The sequence below is a fragment of the Coloeus monedula genome, assembly GCF_965178545.1.
Source record: "Coloeus monedula genome assembly, chromosome: 1".
NCBI classification, from domain to species: Eukaryota; Metazoa; Chordata; class Aves; order Passeriformes; family Corvidae; genus Coloeus; species Coloeus monedula.
The window spans coordinates 13808446-13831682 of record NC_138781.1 but is presented as its reverse complement, the minus strand read 5'-3'; the positions used below and the strand labels follow the sequence as shown (position 1 = coordinate 13831682).

At 38.5% G+C, this 23237-nt stretch overlaps 1 protein-coding gene across 13 annotated transcripts in view; it reads right to left on the bottom strand.

Moving 5' to 3' along the window:
- The window catches only part of PARD3 (par-3 family cell polarity regulator), a 448911-nt gene that overhangs the window by 11974 nt on the left and 413700 nt on the right, over positions 1–23237 (bottom strand). For all 13 annotated transcript variants that reach the window (XM_082293631.1, XM_082293621.1, XM_082293619.1 and 10 more), the window contains one exon: positions 2920–3040. In XM_082293631.1, the coding sequence (XP_082149757.1) occupies positions 2920–3040 (121 nt within the window). The remainder of the gene's footprint in view (positions 1–2919; positions 3041–23237) is intronic.

Below are 23237 nucleotides of genomic sequence, written 5' to 3'. Positions count from 1 at the left end.
TAAAAAGTGCTATATGAAAGAAAAAAAAAAACTGCTATGAAGCCTGAGAAAGTCATCTTAAAATAAACAAATGCAAAAATCTCTTCCATGAAGCTTTGAATCAGCTGCAGAACTAGTGAATTTTAGAGCTGGCTTGATGTTGCAACATTTAGGTAGTTATTTAAACCCTAACAGTATGTCATTCAAATGGCCTTGAGCAGAAATGTTATGCTGCTTAATAGACAGTGTCATCTCATTCCAGCGCTATCACATTTTGTGTCTGTTAAGCTGCCTGATGCTGTGTGAACACTCACAGGCACTCAAGTACTTTGTTTACTGGTAGGACAAATACAGTGGGTCAAAAAGTCCAGCGCTGTTGCATTGCTCATGGACAGAGAAACGACCTTCACCTGATGGGTACCAGCAGAAAGGGATGGGCCAGGCACCCACGAGTACCCACAGAGCCAGCATGATGTAGTGCTCCATAGAATGAGATCTGCCTCCAACTCAGGGAGGAGACTGAATGTATCTGTCACAGGTAACCGGACTCCTGTGTCACAGGCCATTAATAATAGGGGAGGAATTGGAGTTGGTGAGGTTTACAGGACCATTTTGATAATATATTAGTGGGTTTCTGAGGCATTGAGCTCCTCTGGATATCCTCAGAGCTGCCAGATTTCCACCAGCATCCATTACTTACACTGCAAACTTCATTTATACTTCCTTAAAGTAACCGAGAGTCCCACATCACATCAGCACTTTGTTCCCTATCCTCAACCATCCCGTCAGCTTGTTAATGAGAAATGCAAACTACTTATCACCTCGTAGTACACACTTCTCTAAGGACGGGTTTTTCCTCTCTTTCTATTCAAACCAGGTCAGAGCTGGCTGCTGTCTTGTGGCTCAGAGGCTTCTCTGTATGCAAAGCTTTTTGTTTATATAGGCTGCACAACCCATCTCCCTCAGATGAAAACAGTCTTTTCAACAATGGCCCGCGTACAGGTGCACTTTGCACTGCTGTGGTTTGGAACCAACAGGTCACAGATGGAGAAGACTGAAAAGACACTGATGAATGTATCTAAGTATTTTCCTACATGTGTATTATAAACCAATTTTGCAAATTTTTTTGGTGACATTGGTATTTAATAATACATCTGGATCTGTTTTGAGAGGTTGTCTTAAGAAAGTCCATCATTTTAGACTAACATGTTAAAGTAGTACAACACACTCCTGAAGAGAGAGGGTTATGGCTCTTTAATACTGAAATGACTGTAAACTGCTGAAATGGATGAGATCATTGCTTTATCTTTTCCAAGCATTGTGATCTTGAAAGGTTGGAGTACACGATGGAAAAATAAAATTATAAGTCAAATAGACTCTGGGTAACTTTTTTTTTAAAGTGCTTATCTAAAATAAAACATTTGGTCACCTATGTATTTAGCAACAGAGCAGCTCTCACAAAAGCAACAATAAGCTTCAGAATTAATATTAATACATTAAGCTGAATTAGTCACTTTGAGCTCATTTGCATGATCTGTAGAAGGGGAGTAAACAGAGAGATACCATTTGTTTGAATAAGAGAAAATAGGAAGGTCAATGTTCTGACCCACAATTTAGGAAATTATTCCATTCCTAAGGTAATCAGTCTGTCATCCAAATAATTCCCTTCTCACACATTATAAGAAACTATAATAAAAGTCAAGCTGACTGTCTAAAGTTGCTATGGCATTTAGATATACAACAATTTGGCCCATGACCTTCAGTAGTTAAGTTCCCAAATCTTCAAGAGTGCAAGCTCTTCTCATACACAGTTTTCCCAAGAATGTTGCTCAAATCTCTCATTTGGAAACTTAACAGTAGCTGATATGGATAACAGAAGGTATCAACTACACCCAGCCCCAATCTACCCCAAATTGGTAAACTATCCCTGTGACGAGCTATCACATTATCTTCCACACCTCAAATTGAAAGCATCTGGTAATAAAATGATGTTTATATTACTTATCCAATTTCAGAGAAAGTTAGATGTTTTCTAGTACAGGAAAAGAGAAGCCTATATCCTGATACTGTTTTTCTCAGTAACTTCATACATGGACATGTGGCTCTTTGGCTATTCTCACCTTAGTCTCATGTGCATGGCAAGGCTGAGTAACAATAACTCACCACCCTCACCCGCTTCAGAGGAAGCTGTGAGAGATTCTACTGTTGTCATCATACAGTTCCCACTTTTTTGGGAACACAAGCAAGTTGTTCAATGTCTTTATCATGGAATTTTCAACAAAGTTACAGGTTTTGTCCCGTATTTAAAGGATCCTAATTTAGGATATGTAATTGATTAAAAAGCAGCACTAATTCATTCAATTATGTTAATCAAGATAAGCATAGGAATTTAAATAATTGTATCACATCGCTAGATCAGTTTGAACAGGATTTAAAAGATCAATTATGACATATATCTCAACACAGAACTGTCTCAGCTAATGTGTCAGAGTGATACTATTGTAAAGCAGGCTCTCTTTTACTGTGAAAAGACCTACCTCTACCTTTTAAGAAAATAACTAAACACAGTGATGTTGCTTCAGAGAAAATACCATTTACAAGGTTATATCTTCTATTATTTATTGTTAGTAAGTTTTTTATTCTGGTTTTCCTTGAAAATTTCAGATCGATAGATACTGCCTTTGAGACAAAAAATCCAACCAGTAACTCAAAAAGTCAAGGGTCTAAACACAGAGCAAATAATGCTATCTGCACACATGACAGATGGCTGAAGAAATTTAGCTATGAAAGCAAACATCAATGAACCAAAAACGGGGATCACAGCAAGGGCAGAAGCGTGGAGGCAGAGGACCCTGCCTCCTTTCTGGTCTGCTCCCAACCAGCCCAGGAACAGCAGGAGTCAGCCAAGCTTCCCAGATTTGACAGGCCCTGCACACTTACCCACGGCTGCTCAAAACTGTAAGTGCGTCTCCTGTCTTCCACATCCTCATCTTGCTTTGCTTGCTGGAACTCCTGTCTCAGGCGCTGTATCCGGTCATGATTGTTGGGGGTTGATCTGTTGCTAAAAGAGGAAGGATGAAAATGATCAATATACTTGGGAACTGCCACCTTTGACTGGGACTGCTACTACAGTGTGGGACTACAGACCCAAAAATAATTTACAAGCATATAGTACAAAGAGCTTTTGGTTTCTTAAGATTATTAGTGCTGTTTGTCTTATAAAGAAACTTCAGATGTTGCATGGACAAGACAAATAAGGGTATTTCTAATAAGTTATTGGCACCTTTTCAGTATATGTCACTCCTAGAGAATGAAGAGGAATAGATATACTAGTGTCAGACCTAACATAAAGGGAAATTAAAAGTCCTAATGATCTCTGCTACTAAATAAACAAGAAAGATACTTTCCCCCAATCAATAAACTGTAGTACTGTCCGATCTTTATTCACATCAAATTAATTACAATGTCTGAAGGCTCTACCTATATAAAATTTGGTTTTCCCCAATCAATAAGAACCTGTCATCCCTTACTTCTGTTTTTAACAAGTCTTTTAAATTGATCAGTCTGAAAGCATTAAAAGGCTTGGGGGCCAGTAAAAAGCCATCCATTTGAGAGGGCCATAGGCAGAATGGATCCAGGCAGCAGACAAGAGCTGGCTTCACTCGGCCCCACAGACACTGGTGGGCTGGGGAGGGCTCAGTCCCAGAGGCACTGATACAAACCAGCATACCCAAAACCTTCAATCCTTCAAACCCATCAATTTTTCCACAATGCCTGGTAATCCATGCTCCATGGTGCAGGTGTATATGAAACCATAATGAAATATGTGCAGGAATGGCTTTTTTCATGGGGCAGAGGGAAAGTGGGTATTTATCAATCTTGTTGACATTTTTCCAGCTGTGCAGCTCCTACCTGACCCTACAACCCCACTCTTTCAAAGATGTTAATGTGGGAATCACAGAAAGCCTGACAAACAAATACGTTATATCAAGACTAACCAGAAGCATTTAAATCTCTTCTTGTGGATTTCTTGTGCCCTGCATTTTGTTGCTTATTTCAAAAGAGCTGATGAGGAATGGCCAGCTATTACTTTGTTTCAAAAGAGAAATCTGCAGAGAGACAATGGAAAGCAATTCCACAGATTTCTTTTCTTGGACACAGGGTACAATAAAACACAGTGAATTTATATCCTGTGTCTTTTCTTGTATGAAAAGAGACAATTCTACAGTCCATTTGTGACTTTTCCATGTCTTTAGGGACTGGTAGGTGCAGGGGATTGGATGTTGTAGATGTTTGAGACATTACCTCCCACTCTTTTCAGTGCCAATAAATAATGTTTATCAGTGCTTGGTTGGCCAGACAGAAAAGTTAGTATGTTCTGGCAAAGATTAATTTTTGAAGTGGTTTGGGTCAATTTTTTTAAAATTTATTTGAAACCAAAGGCAAAGAAAAGGAAGGAATTTAAAGAAGTGTTTTCTTTCATGTTTTTTTTTAACCCAAATGGGAGCTTTAGGAAATGCTTTATTTGTAGGGTAAGTCAACTTCTATGTGCAAATTACCCTTTTGAAAAGTACAATTAAAAGAAAGCTTAATTTAGAACAGGTGGAAATGAAACACTGGTATTTTCAAAATTTCCACTTCATTGTAGGTGTGTTGCTAATTTTATTTCCTTAATTCGACTTCATTTTGTGAAACAGCTTATCTCCATTTGCAGTTTTATTTTATGTAAATGTATTCCTTATTGTCAAATTCTGCCCAGCTTTACTATATAACCACTTGTTTTTTTCCCATGCATTGCTATACACTTCACATTTTAAAGGGATTCATCACAATCCAATACAAGACATACAAAATATTTTTAAATGGTCTGTTGATTTTTTAAACTGGTATTGTTAATCCAACAAACAAGTAGTCCACTGCTTTCTACACAGACAAGTGTTTTCTGCATGATAAATTGCAAAAGTATAGTAAATATTAGTATTTCAGGTATAAGAATATACGTTGGAAAGACAAAAGTCATTTAACTTCTGTGCAAAAATTGCTAGAAAAGTGCCACCCATAGATACCTTGCATACTCAAGATGATGGGCAAATAATCAGTGTTCCATAATCAAGGTTGTTTCACGCTCTAAGGCATCACAGTGCAAAAGTGACACTGAAGCAGTTTATCCAATGGCAATCAGAAGGTAAACCACAAAAGTACTGCACTAAACCTTGTGCATTCTACAGGATACACTATACCAGCTCCAAAAATGGGCTGCTGGAAGGGTTATTACAGATCTGAGGGCTTCTGCACATTTTGTGATAGTTATTCATTAAAACAATTACTTTATCAGAGGAATACCAAGAAAATGCATAGTGCCCATGCCATAAAGCCAAAATGTGTCTTTTCCCAAATAGCAAAAGCATGAACTTGACATTCTCTACACTGCAGAGAGGAATAACAAAGGACAAGGAGGATCCTGGGATTTATGGTCAACTTGTTTCCAGACCTAAGAACTAATTTTAATGCCAAAGAAAATCCCAAGAAAAACCACACACACACACACACACACACAACAAAAAAAAAAAAAAAAAAAGAAGTCAAGCTGATTTAAGAAAAGTTATTCAAACTTACTAAAGGTTTGATAATGGCAGAGAAGATAAATCTTTTAACAATATTTCTATTTTGTCTGAAAAGCAAAGGACATGACCCAAATTTAGAAAACTGCAAAAGAAGTGAATTATAAAAAGGACTATTTCACAGAAAAGAAAGAGCAAAATTAGAGAAAGGCATTTCTGTATCTACTCAAATTTCTTTTGTGCTCAAAAAGTCTCTAAGAAACAGAAAGCAAGATCAAGACAGTGGGTTTATAATACTAACAAAAATTAAATATTTTTATTTAGAAGAGGAAAAGGCAGACAGCAAAGGAGGCACTAAGACACATTTCTTAAAAGATCATTTGAGGGCTTAGACTATATCTTAGATTGGCCTCCTTTGGCTTCCATTTTCATTTCAACCTTGTTCTGATTCTCTAGGTTAAATTATAGCTGCCTTAACCTTCTCACCTGAGGGCTTGCACATCTCTGTCCTGTCCTGCCATGCTGTCACTTCTTTCTTTTCACGCCTCTCTTCATCCAGTTAATCTTTTCATTGGTGCTTTTTTTGGTGGTTTTTATGTCTCCCACTGCACTCCCTCTGCACTCAGGGAACACTTGGTACACCCACTTAGTATCTCATTCAACTCCCAATTAGTACTTCCAGAAGGAGGGAAATGCAAAAATCATAATCACAAGAGAAAACTGTCACCAATAAAATTTTGGAGTCAACAGTGCAAACCTAATTTTATTCATTTTTAGGTCCCAAGATGTTCTGTTTTATCTACAAATCTTTATGTAAGTCACATCTGTCCCTTGGGACAGAGCTAAACAGCTTATATCCAGTGTGAAGTGTCCTCAGCCAGTCTAAAGCAAAATGAATTTTGACTTATCCGATGAATTGACCCAAGAGAGGCAGGGTCATATCAACAGACTACTAGGATGCAGGCTGCAGATGTTCTTGCTGCTTAAATTCCCATTTGTGGGTGTATGGTGCAAGTCCTCAAAAGTTCAATTAAATGTGCCATGTTTTGTTTGAGTCCTTCATTCAAATGCACTGAAAACCTGAAGGCAGATCCACCTCAAAGAATTTAGGCCTATTAGCAGGAAGGAAGGAGTTTAACTTGAAATCCATTCAAAGTCTGTTGAAGATTTGACCTATGCTAGCTTTAAAATTTTTAGCAAAACTGGAATTACAACTCTCTACAGTAACCACAGCTTGCCCAGACAGCCTTCCCTTATGCCTAGTTAAGAGGATGGCTGTGAATTTACAGAAGACAATTAGCACCTCCTAGCATCAGATACCAGTGATGTTCTTTATATCAAAGTGCTCTCAATATCAAATGTTCTTAAAATAAATAAAATTCAAGGAAAGGCTTTTAGGGCCAAAGTTTACTTGGGTTGCAAAGCATCTGTGCTTTCCTGTATCACAGCTCTACTTGGCACCCCATTGCCTTCCATCTGCAGATGGCACATTTCACAATCAGTTATTTTGTGAGTGCTGCTTCAAAACACACCACCACCAGCACAGACTAAAAATGCAACGGTAAGCAAGGCTTAGATAGGCCAGGGCTGTTGCATATTTCTAGAAACAAGCAGTTGCAGCAATGGCCATCCGAGTCTCAGATCATTAAACAATGTCTCAGTGTGATGTCATGCACTGATGTGCAGAGCTGTATTCCTTTCAAAAGTCAGATTTTCAGTGTGATAAAGTAGATACAATGTGCCACTGAACAGGGATGACTAAATCTTTGAGAAAAAAATTTATTGGCCTGAAAAAGCACGGAAAAGGGTCTTAACACCACCACCAGGCAGTTGCAACTTGACTAGAGTAACCAAAAGGTTGGTAAACAAACAGTGTTCTTTACACCTTGAAATCTTCTATCACACAATTGAGCTGCTGGGGCCTCGCTGGCCTGACCGGCTGCTTAGATCTCTGGATAGCAGTAATAAAACACAGATGGGTTCTTATCTGCTTCAAGCTGGCAAGTAACTATCACCCACTTGTATGATATAAATTCCTTTTCATTTGAACAGATTATTTGTGTCATATTAAAAACCAAGGTCTGAATTTGTATCTACGTCTGTTTACACACAGAGAAGAGCAGGCAACGAGTTTATTTCCATCACACTGAGGATTGACAATGTCCGTGCTCTGGTGGCCATGCCATGGTTGGTGGCACACATCCTCACCAGAGTACAGGACTAATGGAACGTCTACAAAATTGGCCCCTTTCTTCATCACTTGAGCAGGATCAAACAGCCCAACTGTTTGAAAGCAGAGTGATGATAATTAATATAAAACCTTCTGCTACGTTTACTGGAACTTGGGCACCCTCTCACCACAGCGCCTAACCTCAAGCAGATGGATTTGTCTGTTTCGGATGGCCCTTGAGGGTGAATAAGAGGAAACTGTCAAGTTATTTCAAAAAGCCATGGACATAAAATAAAATGAAAGTGTGCCCTTTACCAGCCCTAAAGTTACCACCACATCCCAATGCACAGTCTGCTGGTTTGTTCACTTTAAACGGATTTGCTAATCATCAGTGGCACAGATGACTGTGCCCACACAGCGCAGGGCGATGGGGGCTGAGGAGCAGCACAGTTTGTACAGTCTCCCTCCTGCCACCAGCTTGCCAGAGCAGGTTGGTCTTTTCCTCTCATTTTGTTCTGTGGTTTACTTTTCGACATCTAAATGCCACTCCTCAGGCTTAAGTTAGTGTAATCGATTTGGCTGCTCCTCTCCTTCCATTGTGCCCTACACAGGGTCCTTTTCTGAGACACCAGGGAATAGGTTTTTCATGAACACAATGGATATTTACACATAGAGACATGGTACACAAACAGGAGCAACCATGGACAGTGCCGTATCAAAGAGCTGTTACATGATTACAGAATTGCTACAGTCTGGGAAAAAAATTAGCTGAGCAAGAGATCAAATTTGTTAGACTACAAATGTACTTATAGTGTGGTTGTAACATGGAAAGAGGCATTAAAAGCCTTATTCCACACTACTTTTGTTTTTCTCAAGTGTCAAAGAATTTATTGCAAATAAGGCATAAAAAGGTAGGGAAGAGGTGTTAAAAACCAAAAAATGTATGAATTACAAAACTGTAAATAAAAATAGTTTCTCTGCACAAGCTTCATTAAGTTTTATCAGCTAGTATCTTGGGTTTTTGCACTCAAACCACAGGTCATAAATTCACAGTAAATCCCCCATATGTTCACCAAACACCTGAATTCAATTTCTCTTCTAGTTGTAAGAAATGAAATGTGCAGCTCAAATTAATTATGCATGCAAAGTTAGTTTCTAACAAGGGCAGCTTCTTGCATGCTGAAGGGTATACATTCTATCCAAATATTTTTTCCCCCAGATCTCTTCCAATTTTGGCTTATTCTACTGTTCACAAGGTTATAAAAATCATCCTCTCTTGCCATTTCGTATTTGCTAAATGAACACAGAGCATTATATATCCTTTAAAGTCTGCAGATTTTGAAGGCAGTTAAATTCAGGGATTGGCTTAATGTGACAGGCAAGATATCTCATGTTACCTGTACACATACCTACACTGTGCTGTACACTTCAGCATAGTAATTCCATCAAAACAGGATTTAAACTTTAGGATTTATGTCAATATGTATGCATGTGAAATCAGCTCATTGGGAATTTTAATGTCATTCCAGTTTACCTTCACAGTGGAAGTTCATCAAGTGCAATACCATGTAGAAGTACATAAGTCTCCAAATGCACTCGTTTTCTTCAGTGAATAAAACTAATTTCCAAATTTTGACACTGTGTTTAGATGATAATTTTACAGAATTTCAACAGAGTAAATAATTAAAAATTAATAACGTACACCTCTCTTCTCTGGATTAAAAAGGTAACCTCAAATGCTCTAAATTCAGCACTCGCTCCTGATGTGATGGCCATAAACAGTGTGGAGAGGTGTAGCTAATGGGGAGGTCACTTCACCACAACAGCCTCTTCAAACTTTCCAGACTAGATTTCACTTTGAGTCCTTCTGTGGCCCTTCTGTAGCAGGGCCATCATTTTACAACCAGTGAAATACGAAGAATGCACCCAAGACCCTTTTTATTGCCACCATCACTCTTGCTTATTAGCCTGTCAGAGCCTGCACACCGGAGACTGAAATCCAGTCTTACTTTTCAGTGGAATTCTTCTACTAAAAGGAAAAGCAGAAATTTTAGGAGCTTGCTATAAACATCTGAAAACAGATACTCAGCTACCGGGTTATCACACAGTCTAAGCCTTACTTTAAAGCTGTTAGATTTTGCAGATATAAGCCAAGCCAATTTTCAGCCACACACAACTTGTTACAGCCGTTGTCATAGGGTAATGCATTTTCTGAGTTAGAAAAGGAAAAAAAGGAAAAGAAAAAAGAGAATACCACAAAACCTAAAAGAAAATACTAGGCATCTCACTGTGAATTTCTAATGAGAATGTTAGAGAAATAGCAGAAATACACAGGGAAAGATTTAATAAATCATTAAAAAAAGCAAATTAAAAAAATACTAGTGATCACGCAAGGGAGAAATTTGCAGTTTTGATTCTAGATGAAATACAAAATTACTTCAGAGTCAGGTGGGGAGAAATGGGCTCTGACCTAAGAATATTCCTATCCTAACTGGAACAGACAGTGATGGCTCCAGTGCTGTTAGGTCTGATGAACATCCACAATTAGGCATCTCAGGCTATTCTATGTCAATGTGAGAGTTGCCTGGCACAGTAATACAAAAACATTTAACAAAGACCACAGAGAAGAAATCCCCTCCAACACCTAGCTGGCCATTCCTGTGCCAGCAGAAGGGATCATCCAGAAGATCCCTAGTAGGCTTCAGGCCATGTCAGCCGTTGTTTCCATTTCAGCAAATCCAGCTGCTTTGCTAGAAGCTGTTTAGGAAGAGCTCCCTCTGAGCTCTCTGAATGAGATGTGGGGGCAGAAACCTTCAGTAGAGGGGCAGCAGCAAGAAGCTAGGGAGCAGTCATTTTTTAAAGCACAGCAGGATTTGCAAAAAGGAACATCTGTCTGAAGCCAGCACCACCTGTGAGGTGCGAATGTTGTGACGTAGGTACAGAGCAGCTCCCTCCAGCACATCTTACACAACTCAGCTTCTGCTCTGTGTGGACACTGGGCTTTACACTATAAAATCTGACTCAGAGCCCAACTCTAGCCAGCACTGGAGTGCAGAAAAAGCATGTGTCTTTTCATGGGAGGAGTCTAGCAGCATTAAAACACAGAAAAAAAAATCCTGATTGTAGCATTTGATTTAAAGGATGCACCAAGAGTGACATTTAAATTATTCAAATTATTCAAATTTTTCAAATTTACAAATTTGAAAAAAAATTTGGAAAAAAAGAGATTATTTAAATAATGCACCACTTACAAATGTCATGTAAATGGTGAAATTTAGCTCTGTTTCAATGCAGAACCTCACTTTAGAACTATTTAGATCTTGCTTAATGCATTGACATAAGTTATACTGGAAACCCAAAAAATATTTTATGTTGTTTATTTCCCTTTAATCACAGAAAACACTTAGTAAATAGGTACCAGGGTGTTGCAACTAACAAAACAAAACAGAATGGTTTTGACTGTTGTGAACACTTGCCCTTACTGAAAAAGACATCTTGTTTTAAAGTATTCATTAAACTACAGTATCAAGCAATGCATTGCTAGACAAACACTGATCTATGGACTAAGACATCTCTTTAAAATGCCTGAACATTAAAAAAGGTAATACATTACACCAAGTCCATGTGTCTTCCCCTGTCCTTACCAGCCTCTAACATAGTTATAGTACAATTATCTGTCTGTACTTTGACAGAGGAGCTATTACATTATAAATATCCAAATAATATTTTGATTGATTTTACATTATATCTTACTCTAACTATAGGCTAATTTCAAACTGCAGAATGAGACATTTTCCATTGAAAACAAACAAACGAAAATGACTTGGCCTAAGGATATCAAATCCAGGTGAAAGTTTGACACAGGCTCCAAAATCTGAAACTTGAGGAGACTCCCTTTGACAGGAGTAGATCATTATATATAGAAATTCTATATAAAACACAGAAAAATGTGGGATGATTGTTTTATTTTTCAAATTAGATAACTTGCAATCTCGAAATTAAACTTCAAATCTGAACTTACTGTTAAGCATTTCATCATTCAGTGCCTGTGCACACATGATGACTCAACCAAGAAAAAAATAAAATCAAAGCTAGATTGATTACTTGAATTGATGCCTAAATTCACCCGACTGTTGCCTTCTTATGAAGTTTATCACTAAGATTTACACTGATTAGCATAAAAACTAATTAAGATTTTTAAATTAAATATTATATGCATACGGAGAGTAGAAACAAATCTCAGTTATATTTTGCAAAATAAATTATTTCTGGATAAGTCCTTTCAGCATTGTACTTTAAAGATGAAGATTTTAGTAAATAGATGTTTTAATCATGGTTTGCCACCACACTGTCTTGATTAAAACTAGAAATTGCTGTAAAATTGCAATTGTATTTAAAAAAAAAATCAATTTCAGATAAGGACAGACAAAAACAGCACTTACCTATTATCCAAAAATTCACTTGGTTATTTAGTGAGTTAGGTGCAACTCAACTTTTACTACTTATGATATTTTCAAGTTATTTCACTTACTTTTCCTCTTGGAAATGCTAAAAATGTCTTTTCCTCAGGAATTCTTTTTTAGGTGTATTGTGTAGGATGCCCAGTAATTGCTGAGGGTCTTGCTAGGCTTTGAAACACTGGATTAGAAATCCTGAATTCTAGTATTTCCTGCCATTGGGCTGTTTAGTCTCAATCCAAGTGCAGATCTCAGAAACCCAAAAGTGTGTATTTGCCTTACTGCAGAAAAAACATGACATTTACTTGTAACACCACTTCAATATTTTGCCAAGACAATTAGCCTGATAAAGGCTATAGAAAAGCGAATTAATTTACCAAAAGGCAAGGTGCGATTTTTTGCAACCAACTGTAATCATTTAAAAGGCAAGTATGTAGTTCAAACTACTCACCTAGACCCTTTTTAAGTGAAATACAGAGAAATAAGTTATTCCAGAGGGCAATCGCAGTATTTGTCTTTGGATGCAATTATTACTCTCAAGAGCTCATGACTTTTTTTCATTGACAAGAGTAGAGGGGTGAGCTCAGGATAGTTTTAGACAGCTATATTATGGCAGATGAATCCACTCTAGATGGCTAAGCTGTGCTCAAGGTAGGTGGAAAACAAATCATCCTAAGAAATCTAGTACTAAGAATGCTTGGTAGAGGTGATGGTCAACTGGCATAGCAGTATAACCCAACATTTTAATCTTTTGGCAGAAAAACTCATTAGAATAAACTAAGTCGCTCAGCCTCTCTACATTTGTATTCATATAACCACCAATGGGCAAGAGCCTTTTTTAAAGCCCTATATAAAGTTCATACAATAAACAGATCTCATTTACTTCAGTATAATTTTAAGGGCTCTTTACAGAGTACACTATGCTACTGTTTGCAATTCTCTTTTATGAAAAAGAAAGCCCTAAATTTTAAGTTCGTTAAGCATATAGTGTATTGTCATGCCTGAGATAAGCCAAGGACTGCAACACAACAGTTTTTGTGATCAAGGTCTCATCAGTACGGCTAATTTGTATCTCAACTTTTACACTACTTCAGCAAATGCTACACAAATGCTGTAAGGTTTTCTTGGGCAACATAATTGCCATATGGTTTTCAATTAACAGGAAGAAATGAAACATATATAATAAGTAATTCCACTTAGTACATCAAAATTATTTTGTGTGATATTGGCAGTACATTACAAAGCTACAGTAATATTATTTCTCCTTGTTATTCTTGTAGTCTTAGGTTGATAACGTTTCATTTTGACACCATAATGGTGTCTCTGGGGATTTTGATGACAATGTGTTTTGACATCATGTTAAAAAATACATCCAAACTGATATCACTTTATTTTGTCATCATTACCTAGTTGGATTTCTAAGATACTGCTTTTTCCTGACATCTTTAATCAGAAAGATTTCAGTCCAAGTGGCAAGTGCTAAAAAAGAAAGTTTTGCAAATGTTAAACATGACTGTGTAGCACACATTACTGCTGCTCAAACTTGCACTGGCCAGATATCCCAAAATATAACAGATTAGTCACACTGTACAGGGCCTCAGATCATAAAACATGAAAATGCCTTTTCTTCTACAGCATGATAATAAATGTAATAAATTGTACTGTAATTCTATTTCAGACACTTGAGGCAGGAGGCCCAGCAGCGAAAACACTGCTGTAAACCAGAACCTTCTGCTGCCGTTGGAGTGTCTGACGTGCACTCGCTTCATGGGTCCCTGTATAGAAACCAGAAAATATTTCCTGAACGCTATTAAAAAAGTGAGATTTCTAATTCGCAAGCTTCACTGAAATGGAAATTGCCACATATGTGATTCTAACTGAAGAACAGCAATGCCAGTTCCTGTACAGAGCTCTAAAATGCATATCTGGGCTTGAGCTTTAACTAGTGCAAATCTGTCTAAACCCATTGAATCCAACAGAGCTTTGAGAATTTATGGACATGTGAAGATCTCACCAAGGTTTAGGGGGGAAGAAATAATGAATCATTTTCAGCTCTAAGCTTCTTGTTACCGGTATGAAATTCAGGGATTGATTCTGAAACAATTTGCTGTAGAAATGATCTGGTAAACTATCCCTGGCTGCCAGAAAGATACACACCATACCAATTGGAACACGTCCACTTACAGCTATATCACTCAGTTTCTTCTTTTTGTTATTTACTATTTCTTCATTCTTTCTCGACAATGAATTACAGAGCAACTCCAGGGAAATCAACCCATTACATGTACTAAGAAGTATATTTATTCAGCACAGCAGCTCAAGTTCTACTTACTAAAATGATTGCTGATAAAATCTCTAATTTTAAGCATTAATGCATAGATTTTTCTGCCATTCAAATCTGATCAAAGAGATTAAAGAATATTTTCTTTTCCTCACACTCTCCTAAACCATAATGCTTAACAGAAATTGCTTGTATTATCTTATTTCAGAGAGCAGGCTAGAACTGAGACAATCCCTTGATCCCAGTTCATGAATAAAGCATTTAATGGACTGCACTTGTCAAAGGACACACTAAGCATTTGATCTATACAGTAAACAAATATCTATGAAAAACAACCCCCCAAAACAAAAAAAATTGCCATTGCAACTTATTATTTAAGATATTTTCCTTCCTTCCTCTCTTATTTCAGGATTAAGACTCTGAAGGCATTGATGGGATGCCAGACTCACATTGAGATAAAACCAGAATTTTTCAAACAACTGATTGCAACAATTAATATTACAGGGAAATGGCTAATCAGGCCACCTGTAGTTCATACACAGCCACTCTCCAATAGAAGGAATTAATTGTTACAACACCAGAAAATGTATAATTATTAAAGAAGTGACAGAAGGCTAAGTTGTACCCTGACATTCCAATGCTCTCTGCAACTTTTTTAGGAGTTTCCTTTGGGTATTTCCAGCAAAGGAGAACTTCTGCCAGCAGAAGAAAATTAAGCTACAGAAATGTGAGCCTACATAACTATGAACCCAGCTGACCTGAAGAATTTGATACATACCTACAAAACACTCTTTCATGCTCTCAGAAGACAAGATGAAATATTACAAGCAAGTAACTGCAGCTATTACCATAAGCAATACTGCACAGCCAGTTCCATTTAATGCAAATTATAGACTTGTTTCTACTGGCATTGACCATTCTTCACTAGCCAAAATCCTAGTAAGCTGAAACGTCTGAGAGGCACATATATAAGACTATGTTAATTTTAACAAATATATTTATTTTTTGAAGTTATTAAACTATTTTTTCTACCACATTTTTTCTACCTCAATTTTAAAGCTCAGTGCAGCTTCTTATCTTAAAAATAAGAATTGCAATTAATTTTTAAAAAATATTTTTCAATACAATGAGCCTTATTAATGCAATGAGCTGTTAAGTGACAGACTAATGAAACATCAGCACAAAATTGCACTGGTATTTAAGATTAATCTCTGAAATAAGTTCATAGTGTAGTACTGACTTTGTAATTCAAGGGTTATATTGTAACAGGTCACACTATTTTTTTTTTTCATGTGTGACTGCCATGATCCTGTAAAGAGGGAAGCAGTACCAGACATTGCACATCACTTGTGAGCACCAGCCTCCTTTACAAATTACTTCTACCATACAAATGATAGGAGAAACTCCATGATTATCTGTTGGAATTTTCAAAAAGAACTAAGGCAAGACATGGCTTCCAGAGAGCAGTTTACGTTTCTATGCTGCTCAGATTAAGTTCAGTTCCCACGAATTTTGCCATTTGAGCTACACAGTAATTTGCTTTCTAGGGAAACCAAAACCAGGAATTAGAGGCTATGTAAGGAAAGAATGATAAATATCCTTAGTAAATAGGACCCACAAAGATCTGATTTTGCTGCACTTTTGCTATTTACTTTTTTACTATTATTTTTGCCAGATCTCTGCATCATTAAGCACTACTCAAATAGCAGGACCCTATCTGCAGCAGACACCACACAGACTGCCTACAACCACTCCTTAGCCAAAGATTTTACAGTTTAAGAACAGATTTGGTCTTGCACAATGGAGGCACACACACATTTGTGAAATGTTCCTTTTCCCCAGAAAAAAGGCATGCGGTGAGGGCTCAGGTCAGTGACTGACTGACTGACTGCAAAAGGAGCCAAGCTATACAGGACTACCCTGGAGACACCTAAAATCAGATGAATTAGATATTAGAGCAAGCTGCTAAAGTCAGAGTACCTGAATGAGAACAATCACATTAGTAATGATACTTGAAAAAAATCTGTGGGATTTAGATATCATCCAAACGAATGGAGAGGGTCACATCAAAGTTGCTCACTAGGTCAGGAGCTGCTAAGCACACAAGCTGGTGATGGTATCACCGTGACTATGAAAAGAGCTGGCAGAAAATGTGAGTGAGGTAACTACAAACTCACTTCTCCTACATTGAGGCTGAGTAGATGCTTTTTACAATCCATCATGATCGTTAAAAAGGAGAATCCTTCATGAGACAGTTCAACCCCTCCCTCTATTCACAGTAGGCAATACTTACTCCAGCCACCCCTACACACGTGGGAAGGGAGGTCATGGAAGTCACAGCACCTGGGGAATTGACTTCATTTGCATCATTTTTACTGCCACTCTGATTAAGAGAAAATGTAGAAGTATAAGCAACTCCCAGAAACCATTCTGGGCATTTTTTTAATCAAATGATATTTCCCTTTGTTGAGTACAGCTAAATGCTTCTTTTGCAGGGCTGTAAAAGCTGGTATTGAGAGAACAATGCAACTCTTTAGCTCATGGTACTTATTTAAAACAAACCAAATGGCATGTTATATTGCAGTTATGCCTCTATTACTAGTGACCAATTCAGGTTGCATTTTTCCAGTTTCATCACTCCTAGTAAATTACTTGTACTTGATGTAGACCAGGCATAAAATGAGCAGAAAACAAAACTTTGGCAATTTTAATTTAAATTCTCATAATGGCAGGTCAAATTTATGTGAACTCTTTGGTGAATTGGTTCCTTTATTAGTACCCAGTTTAATTCAAATCAGAGTCTTCTACAGAAGATTAATTAAATATTAATCAAAAGTCCAGGGCAGTCTAAGCTTCTGTTCCATTAACCTAAATGTGACTCCACACAGAGCCACAATGCCTTTTTTTCCCCCCTGCCCTATTTTAAAGAAGACTTTTCGTTTTTTTCCATTATGGTGCAACTCCTTGTAAATGCAGACGTGCTATTTGCAGTGTATGTTTAAAGGTCGTGATTCTTTTTCCTTTTCCAATTAAAGCTGCTCTTAGTCACAATTAAGCTTTCAAGAAACAATTAATAGAAGTCAAAACTTTTTTCCATCAATATGTTTAAGAGATGTACAGTGTATACCCTCTATTACCACTGGTGTCACTGAACTAATTATGTGATGTTAAGGTTCACCTTCTTGGGTGTAAATTTTGGTTTGAGTTGACACTAAAAAGAAACATCAATTTATTAGGAGATAAAACTTGTTCCACAGTAATGGAACAGCTGTGTATATAAATTTATTGCAGCTTAATGTTCTCACACATAAAGCAATTAGAGCTTTCTGACAGACAGACTTGCTAAGTATAGTGTGGAGCATATAGTAATATGCAGTTACAGGCACAACATACTTAAGAGTGATCATATATATTCTGTACAGTAATATCAATTTCTCAAGCCTTCCAACCCTAGAAGTGTCCTTAATTAACATAAATGTATGCTTATAATCATGTGAAATTTTCCTTTTCTGAGGAGGAACTTTTTCATGCCACGTCATTTTATTCATAGACACCTCTTGTGCTTAATTTGGCTTCTCCTGCAGGAATAGATATAGCCTAGGCCTGGTTCCTTTAGGTGGGCTTAATTTTTTTCCACACAAAGGATAAAGGAGGCAATAATGTTGCCATGAGATTGCTTAAAAAAAGATCCAAAAGTAAAACCATATACATGATGTTTAGGATAAGTATATTTATTTCTGGAACCATAAAGTATGAACTCATGGAACAAGCTGTGTTCATCTAGCATCATTTCCCCTCATCATCTGCTCCCAGCTAGCTGTAGCTGCCTTCCAATAGCTTCCAGGATACTTTTCCTTCCTTTCTATCTTTCCTATAGGACAATTATATTTAACTTAAGCTAAGGATTGTGGTTTTAAGGATATTGATCAGCAACACTAGCAATGGGAACTGAGCATTATGGAGCAGTGGTGTTCCCAACTAATGGTATTTGATACATTTTTGTAGTATATTGGAAGCTTGAGAAATATTAGATCTTGGACAAGGATACATGAGTAATTGAGATTATAATCTTCCAGCTGATGGACTAAGTGGTTAGACTAAATGGAGCTTTTCAAAAGACAGTCCTGAAGAAAAATCAGAGTTTCATTATGTGTGGGGGTACAGACATGTTGGTTTATTTAAATTAAGGATTAAATTAAGTGACAGGGAGATTATTGCTATAAAATAACCACATCACTTTTTTAGGCTAAGATTCTCAAAACTGTCTAAGACAACTGCAGTGTTTCACACTTTCTTTGAACTGATGCTGAAGTTCTGCTCTCTGAGCAGAATATTTCTGTCCCAACCTTTGAGCCACAAAGAACTTGTGAAATTACAGTTATCCAAACCAAGGAGCTGAATGAAAAATCATTTTATTTCTTCTTTCTTTTCTATTCTTTTCTTAAACAGGATTTGCTTTCAGGAAGATCAGTGCCCAGATCCTTCTGTGAACTCTACTACGGTCAGGGACACACGACGTGGGGCAGAGGAAAAGGCAGGAGTCTGTCTTTTTCAATGGAAATTGGTCCCTAGGGTCTCCTGCACTCGCTGTGTATCAACACAAGAGGCATTTAGATCCTCAGGCAGCCTTCAGGAAACCAGGGTAAGCTAGAAGACAAATCTTAAAAAGTATCTGTATTGGTTTGGCACGGCCTGGTTTTAGGTAACAGGGGGGCGACAAAGACGGCTCCTGTGAGGAAGCTGCTGGAAGCTTCCTGCCATGTCTGGCAGAGCCAATGGCTGATGGCTCTGAAGATGGGCATGCTGCTGGCCAAAACCAGGCCAATGAGAGAGGTTGGTAACACCTCTGTGATGACATATTTAGGAAGAAAATCGAAACAAAGTCACAAGATTTTGGATTCTGGTCGGAGAAGAGGAGGAGGTGAGAACATGTGAGGGAAACAACATGGCAACAGCAATGTCAGTGAAGAAGAAGGGGGAGGAAGTGCTCCAGGTGCCAGAGCCAAGACTCGTCTGCAGGCCATGGTGCAGACCATGGTGCAGCAGCCGTGCTTCTGCAGCCCATGGGTCCATGGGGGATGCAGAGATTCACCCACAGCCCGTGGGGGAGGTGCCCGCGCCAGAGCGGGTGGATGCCTGGAGGAGGCTGCAGTCCTGTGGGAGACCCGGCGGAGAGAGAGGGCCCTGCTTCCAGGCTGGAGCAGCCTGTCCTTGGAGCACTGCACCCCGTGGGAAGAGAGAACCCCGGCGCAGCAGTTTTGGGGGGCTGTGTGCCCGTGGGAGGGGCTCAGGCTGCAGCAGGGGCGGTGTGGCTGCTGCTCCTGAGAGGGGACCCACGCCAGGGAAGTTCAGAACTGTCTCCCATGGGAGGGACCCCACGGCCTCACAGGGGAAGAGTCCTCTCCCAGAGCAGCGGAAGGAAATCTCGGTGATGGACTGACCAAACCCCCGTGCCCTGTCCCCCTGCACTGTCGGTGGGAAGGAGGGAGGGGCTGGGTAGGGGAAGGTGTTCTAAGGGCTTATTTTACTTCTCATTATCCTCCTCTGATTCTGTTAGTAATAAATTCACTTCACAACTTAAGTTGAGCCTGTTTCACCCTTGAAGTGTTTCTCCCAGTCTTTATCTCAGTCATGAAGCCTTTGTTAACTTTTTTTTCCTTTTCCCTCCTCTGCCCAGCTGTGGCAGGGGAGGGTGAGCGAGTGGCTCTCGTGGGTGCCTGGCGCTGGGCACTCTGAAATATGAGTCTGGAAATCCACTTGGTCACATGAGGTAGACAAATCAGTGGTGAGATGTTTAGAGTCCTTCTCATATTGAAACATTAACAAATAAAGCAAAAATTTATGAACAAAGGAGATAGGCACATGCTTTTTATCTGTTTTATAGTTTAAAGGGATGTGGTTATCATCTGCCAAACAACAGCATGAAACCCCCTCTAAAAAGAGGGAAACTGCACAACAATACAGGTAACAACTTGAGCTTTGATGGTGCTGTTATCATTAGGCCATCAGAAATGCATAAGTGGTGCCAAGACACCCAACATCTTCATTTCACTGTCTTTTCTGCTTTTGTCGTTGAGCTGTGACATGGGTCAGTGACACTGAGCACAGAGCAGAAGCCAGGAATTCTTAACTCTCACAACTTTGGAAAAGCTATTCTTAACCTGTCTCTGCTGCAGGTGCAGGAAACACTGTCTGAAGAATTCAACAATATTTAACTTCAGTGGAGGGACTGATCTAAAGACTAGTGCTTCTGGAAGAACCCTGAAGATAAAAAATGTCAATAACTTAACCAAATAGTCTCCATTATGGTATCTTTGCAGCACACTAATTGAAAATAACTCGCAAATAAAGAAATGTTACTTTTAGTATTTTTGTTACAAACAAAATTTGAGCTACTACTGCAATTTAAATCCCTTATAAAAACACTCTTTCCAGTAATTAAACATTTCTGCAGTTCCAGACTTCAGTTCAGGGAATAATTTATTCTTAACAAACTTAAAAAGAACACCCTATCTCCTATTTCTTTCATGATACACTTAAAAACCTAAATTATGGAGCAGTGGAGGGGCTTTTTGCTGTTTTTCTTTTTTTTGAAAATCGTCACCTATCCACCAGACTAAATAGATTCCTTTCCACTGTGCTGACAGCTGTTTCCCAGGTAACCAACCTAGCTAGAAGTTGACTTCAAGCAGTGTAGGGGTACCAGTACTCACATCCCTGCATTTGCACGTTTTGAGGAGCCCTTTTTAACACCTGCAGTGTCCCCAGTGCCCCCAGCAGTCAACAAGAGGTGGGAGTATCCAGAAAGTAATTGAATAAAGCTCATCAGCAGTCAAAAAATACCAGCTAAGGGCAATTTTATGTGCAGAATAATAAATGCCATTGGCAGTTGGAAATTAAAATTATCCTCAGTAGTAAACCAGCAGGATTAGACTTCACACGAGCTGTCACTTTTCACGGGTTCTGCCTGATTCTTCCATTTTCCATAAGGGAACTGGGAGAAAAGCGGCAGGCGTTTTGTTGCTTCTTTCTATAATCAGGAATCATTGTCCCCCCAACTTCTGAAAGCAACTGTTTAATACACCTTACTTCATAAATCAGATTTCATCTGCTGTCAGCCTTCTTCTGGATTTCATGGTGATTGAAGTACATGGAATTCTAGTCATTTTTTGTCCATCTGTGCTTTACTGCTATGTATTAATTGAAGACTGAATTACTCTATTAGGCGTTGGCTACATTTAAAAGTATCTGTTACACTTCTCTGTTATTCTCGTTCAGGCACTTACTGTTTAGATCCATAGCGTCCAATGCTGCAGTGTCGAGTGCTAACAGAAAAAATTATATATTGAACAATTGAACAGTGCACTAAAGGAGCAGGATTTACCCTATAAGCATACAGGGCTGGTTTTTCTTTCTCCCTAAGATAATGAAAAAGCTATATCTTTGGGAAATTCAGTGCCAGATGTAAGTGGGTAGTACTGCTGATCAGTCAGTTCCTAATAATGCTTGTTAAGGAAACCCTACTGAGCTTAGGTAGGTTTATTTTTATGAAGAGAGGAATACACTTCTTTCAGTTCCCCCACCCCCCTGAGACTCCCCTTTTATTATGCTGGAGTATGGGGTTACAGATCCAACAAATGGTATGATCTCAACAATTATGTAGGAAATGTACAATGCCATACATGAATGAGCATATGCACACCTGGCCTGTCACATGAAGACAGCTGAGTCTTGAACAATCATTGCACTCTGTTTTAAAATAAAATCAGGCTTTGGCTTGCGGAACACAAAGCTATTTGCTCACATTGTGCTCAACTGTTCAGATATTCAGTCATCCAAGAATTTCCTATTCACAATTTCATTTCAGACACTGTTTTTTTTCCAGTGTTAACAGAATGGTCCCCTACAGTTAGCTGCAATTTAATTTTCTTGTTCTCCTAGTAGTTTGGATCTGACTGCTGTCCAAATAGACCTGCTTTGAAAACTGACATTGTCTTCTGCCTTTAATATTCCATGAAAGACAGACTGACCACTTTGCACAGTGAAACAAATGTCATCACAACTATTCTAGTTTCATCTAGAAAGACTCAATGGTGCCTCTTATCTAAATAAGCATATCCAGCAAATAATCTACCACGCTCTGAAATTCCTGCTTTGCCACAAGCTCTGAGGTCAGACCTCCTCAGCCAGGGTCCAAGAAGCAAACAGTGATGAATGGCATCAGCCTGCTTTGTGGTTTCTTAGTGCCTTTGGTGGAAGATACTCCAAGACATCCCAAATCTGGCCCATTTGCCTGTGGAACACAGTGAGTCTCTGTGAGACGGTCACTGCCACCCTAGAGCAGTAAAATAGGAGCAGCATGTGGAAGAGAGTAAGAGAAATTCTTTTTTCTTTATGTCCTCATATGGGCATGGAAGAGGGCAGAATACTATGTATTTCAGTACTGTACCACAGTTTCTTCATCCAACATCTATTATGTTGGTTTTAATAATTTACGGGAACTTCTTTTGCATAATCTAATCAAGTTTCTTAAAATGACATTATATTAACAATAGATCATATTGAGGGCTACACATACCATTTTCCTAAAGATAGTGCTTTCAGTATATTTCCTGCCTCTGAAATATGCACTGGAGGTTACTGATTTCTAAGACCAGTTAAGAATTGGAATTTCCATGAAGTACAAAATTCAGGCTCGGGTGAAAAGTCAGATACTAAATTCTTCCATGAAAGGAGCAGCTATGGAAAAAGCTAGGATGCAGAAATGGTGGAAAATATTGCTCTAAAAT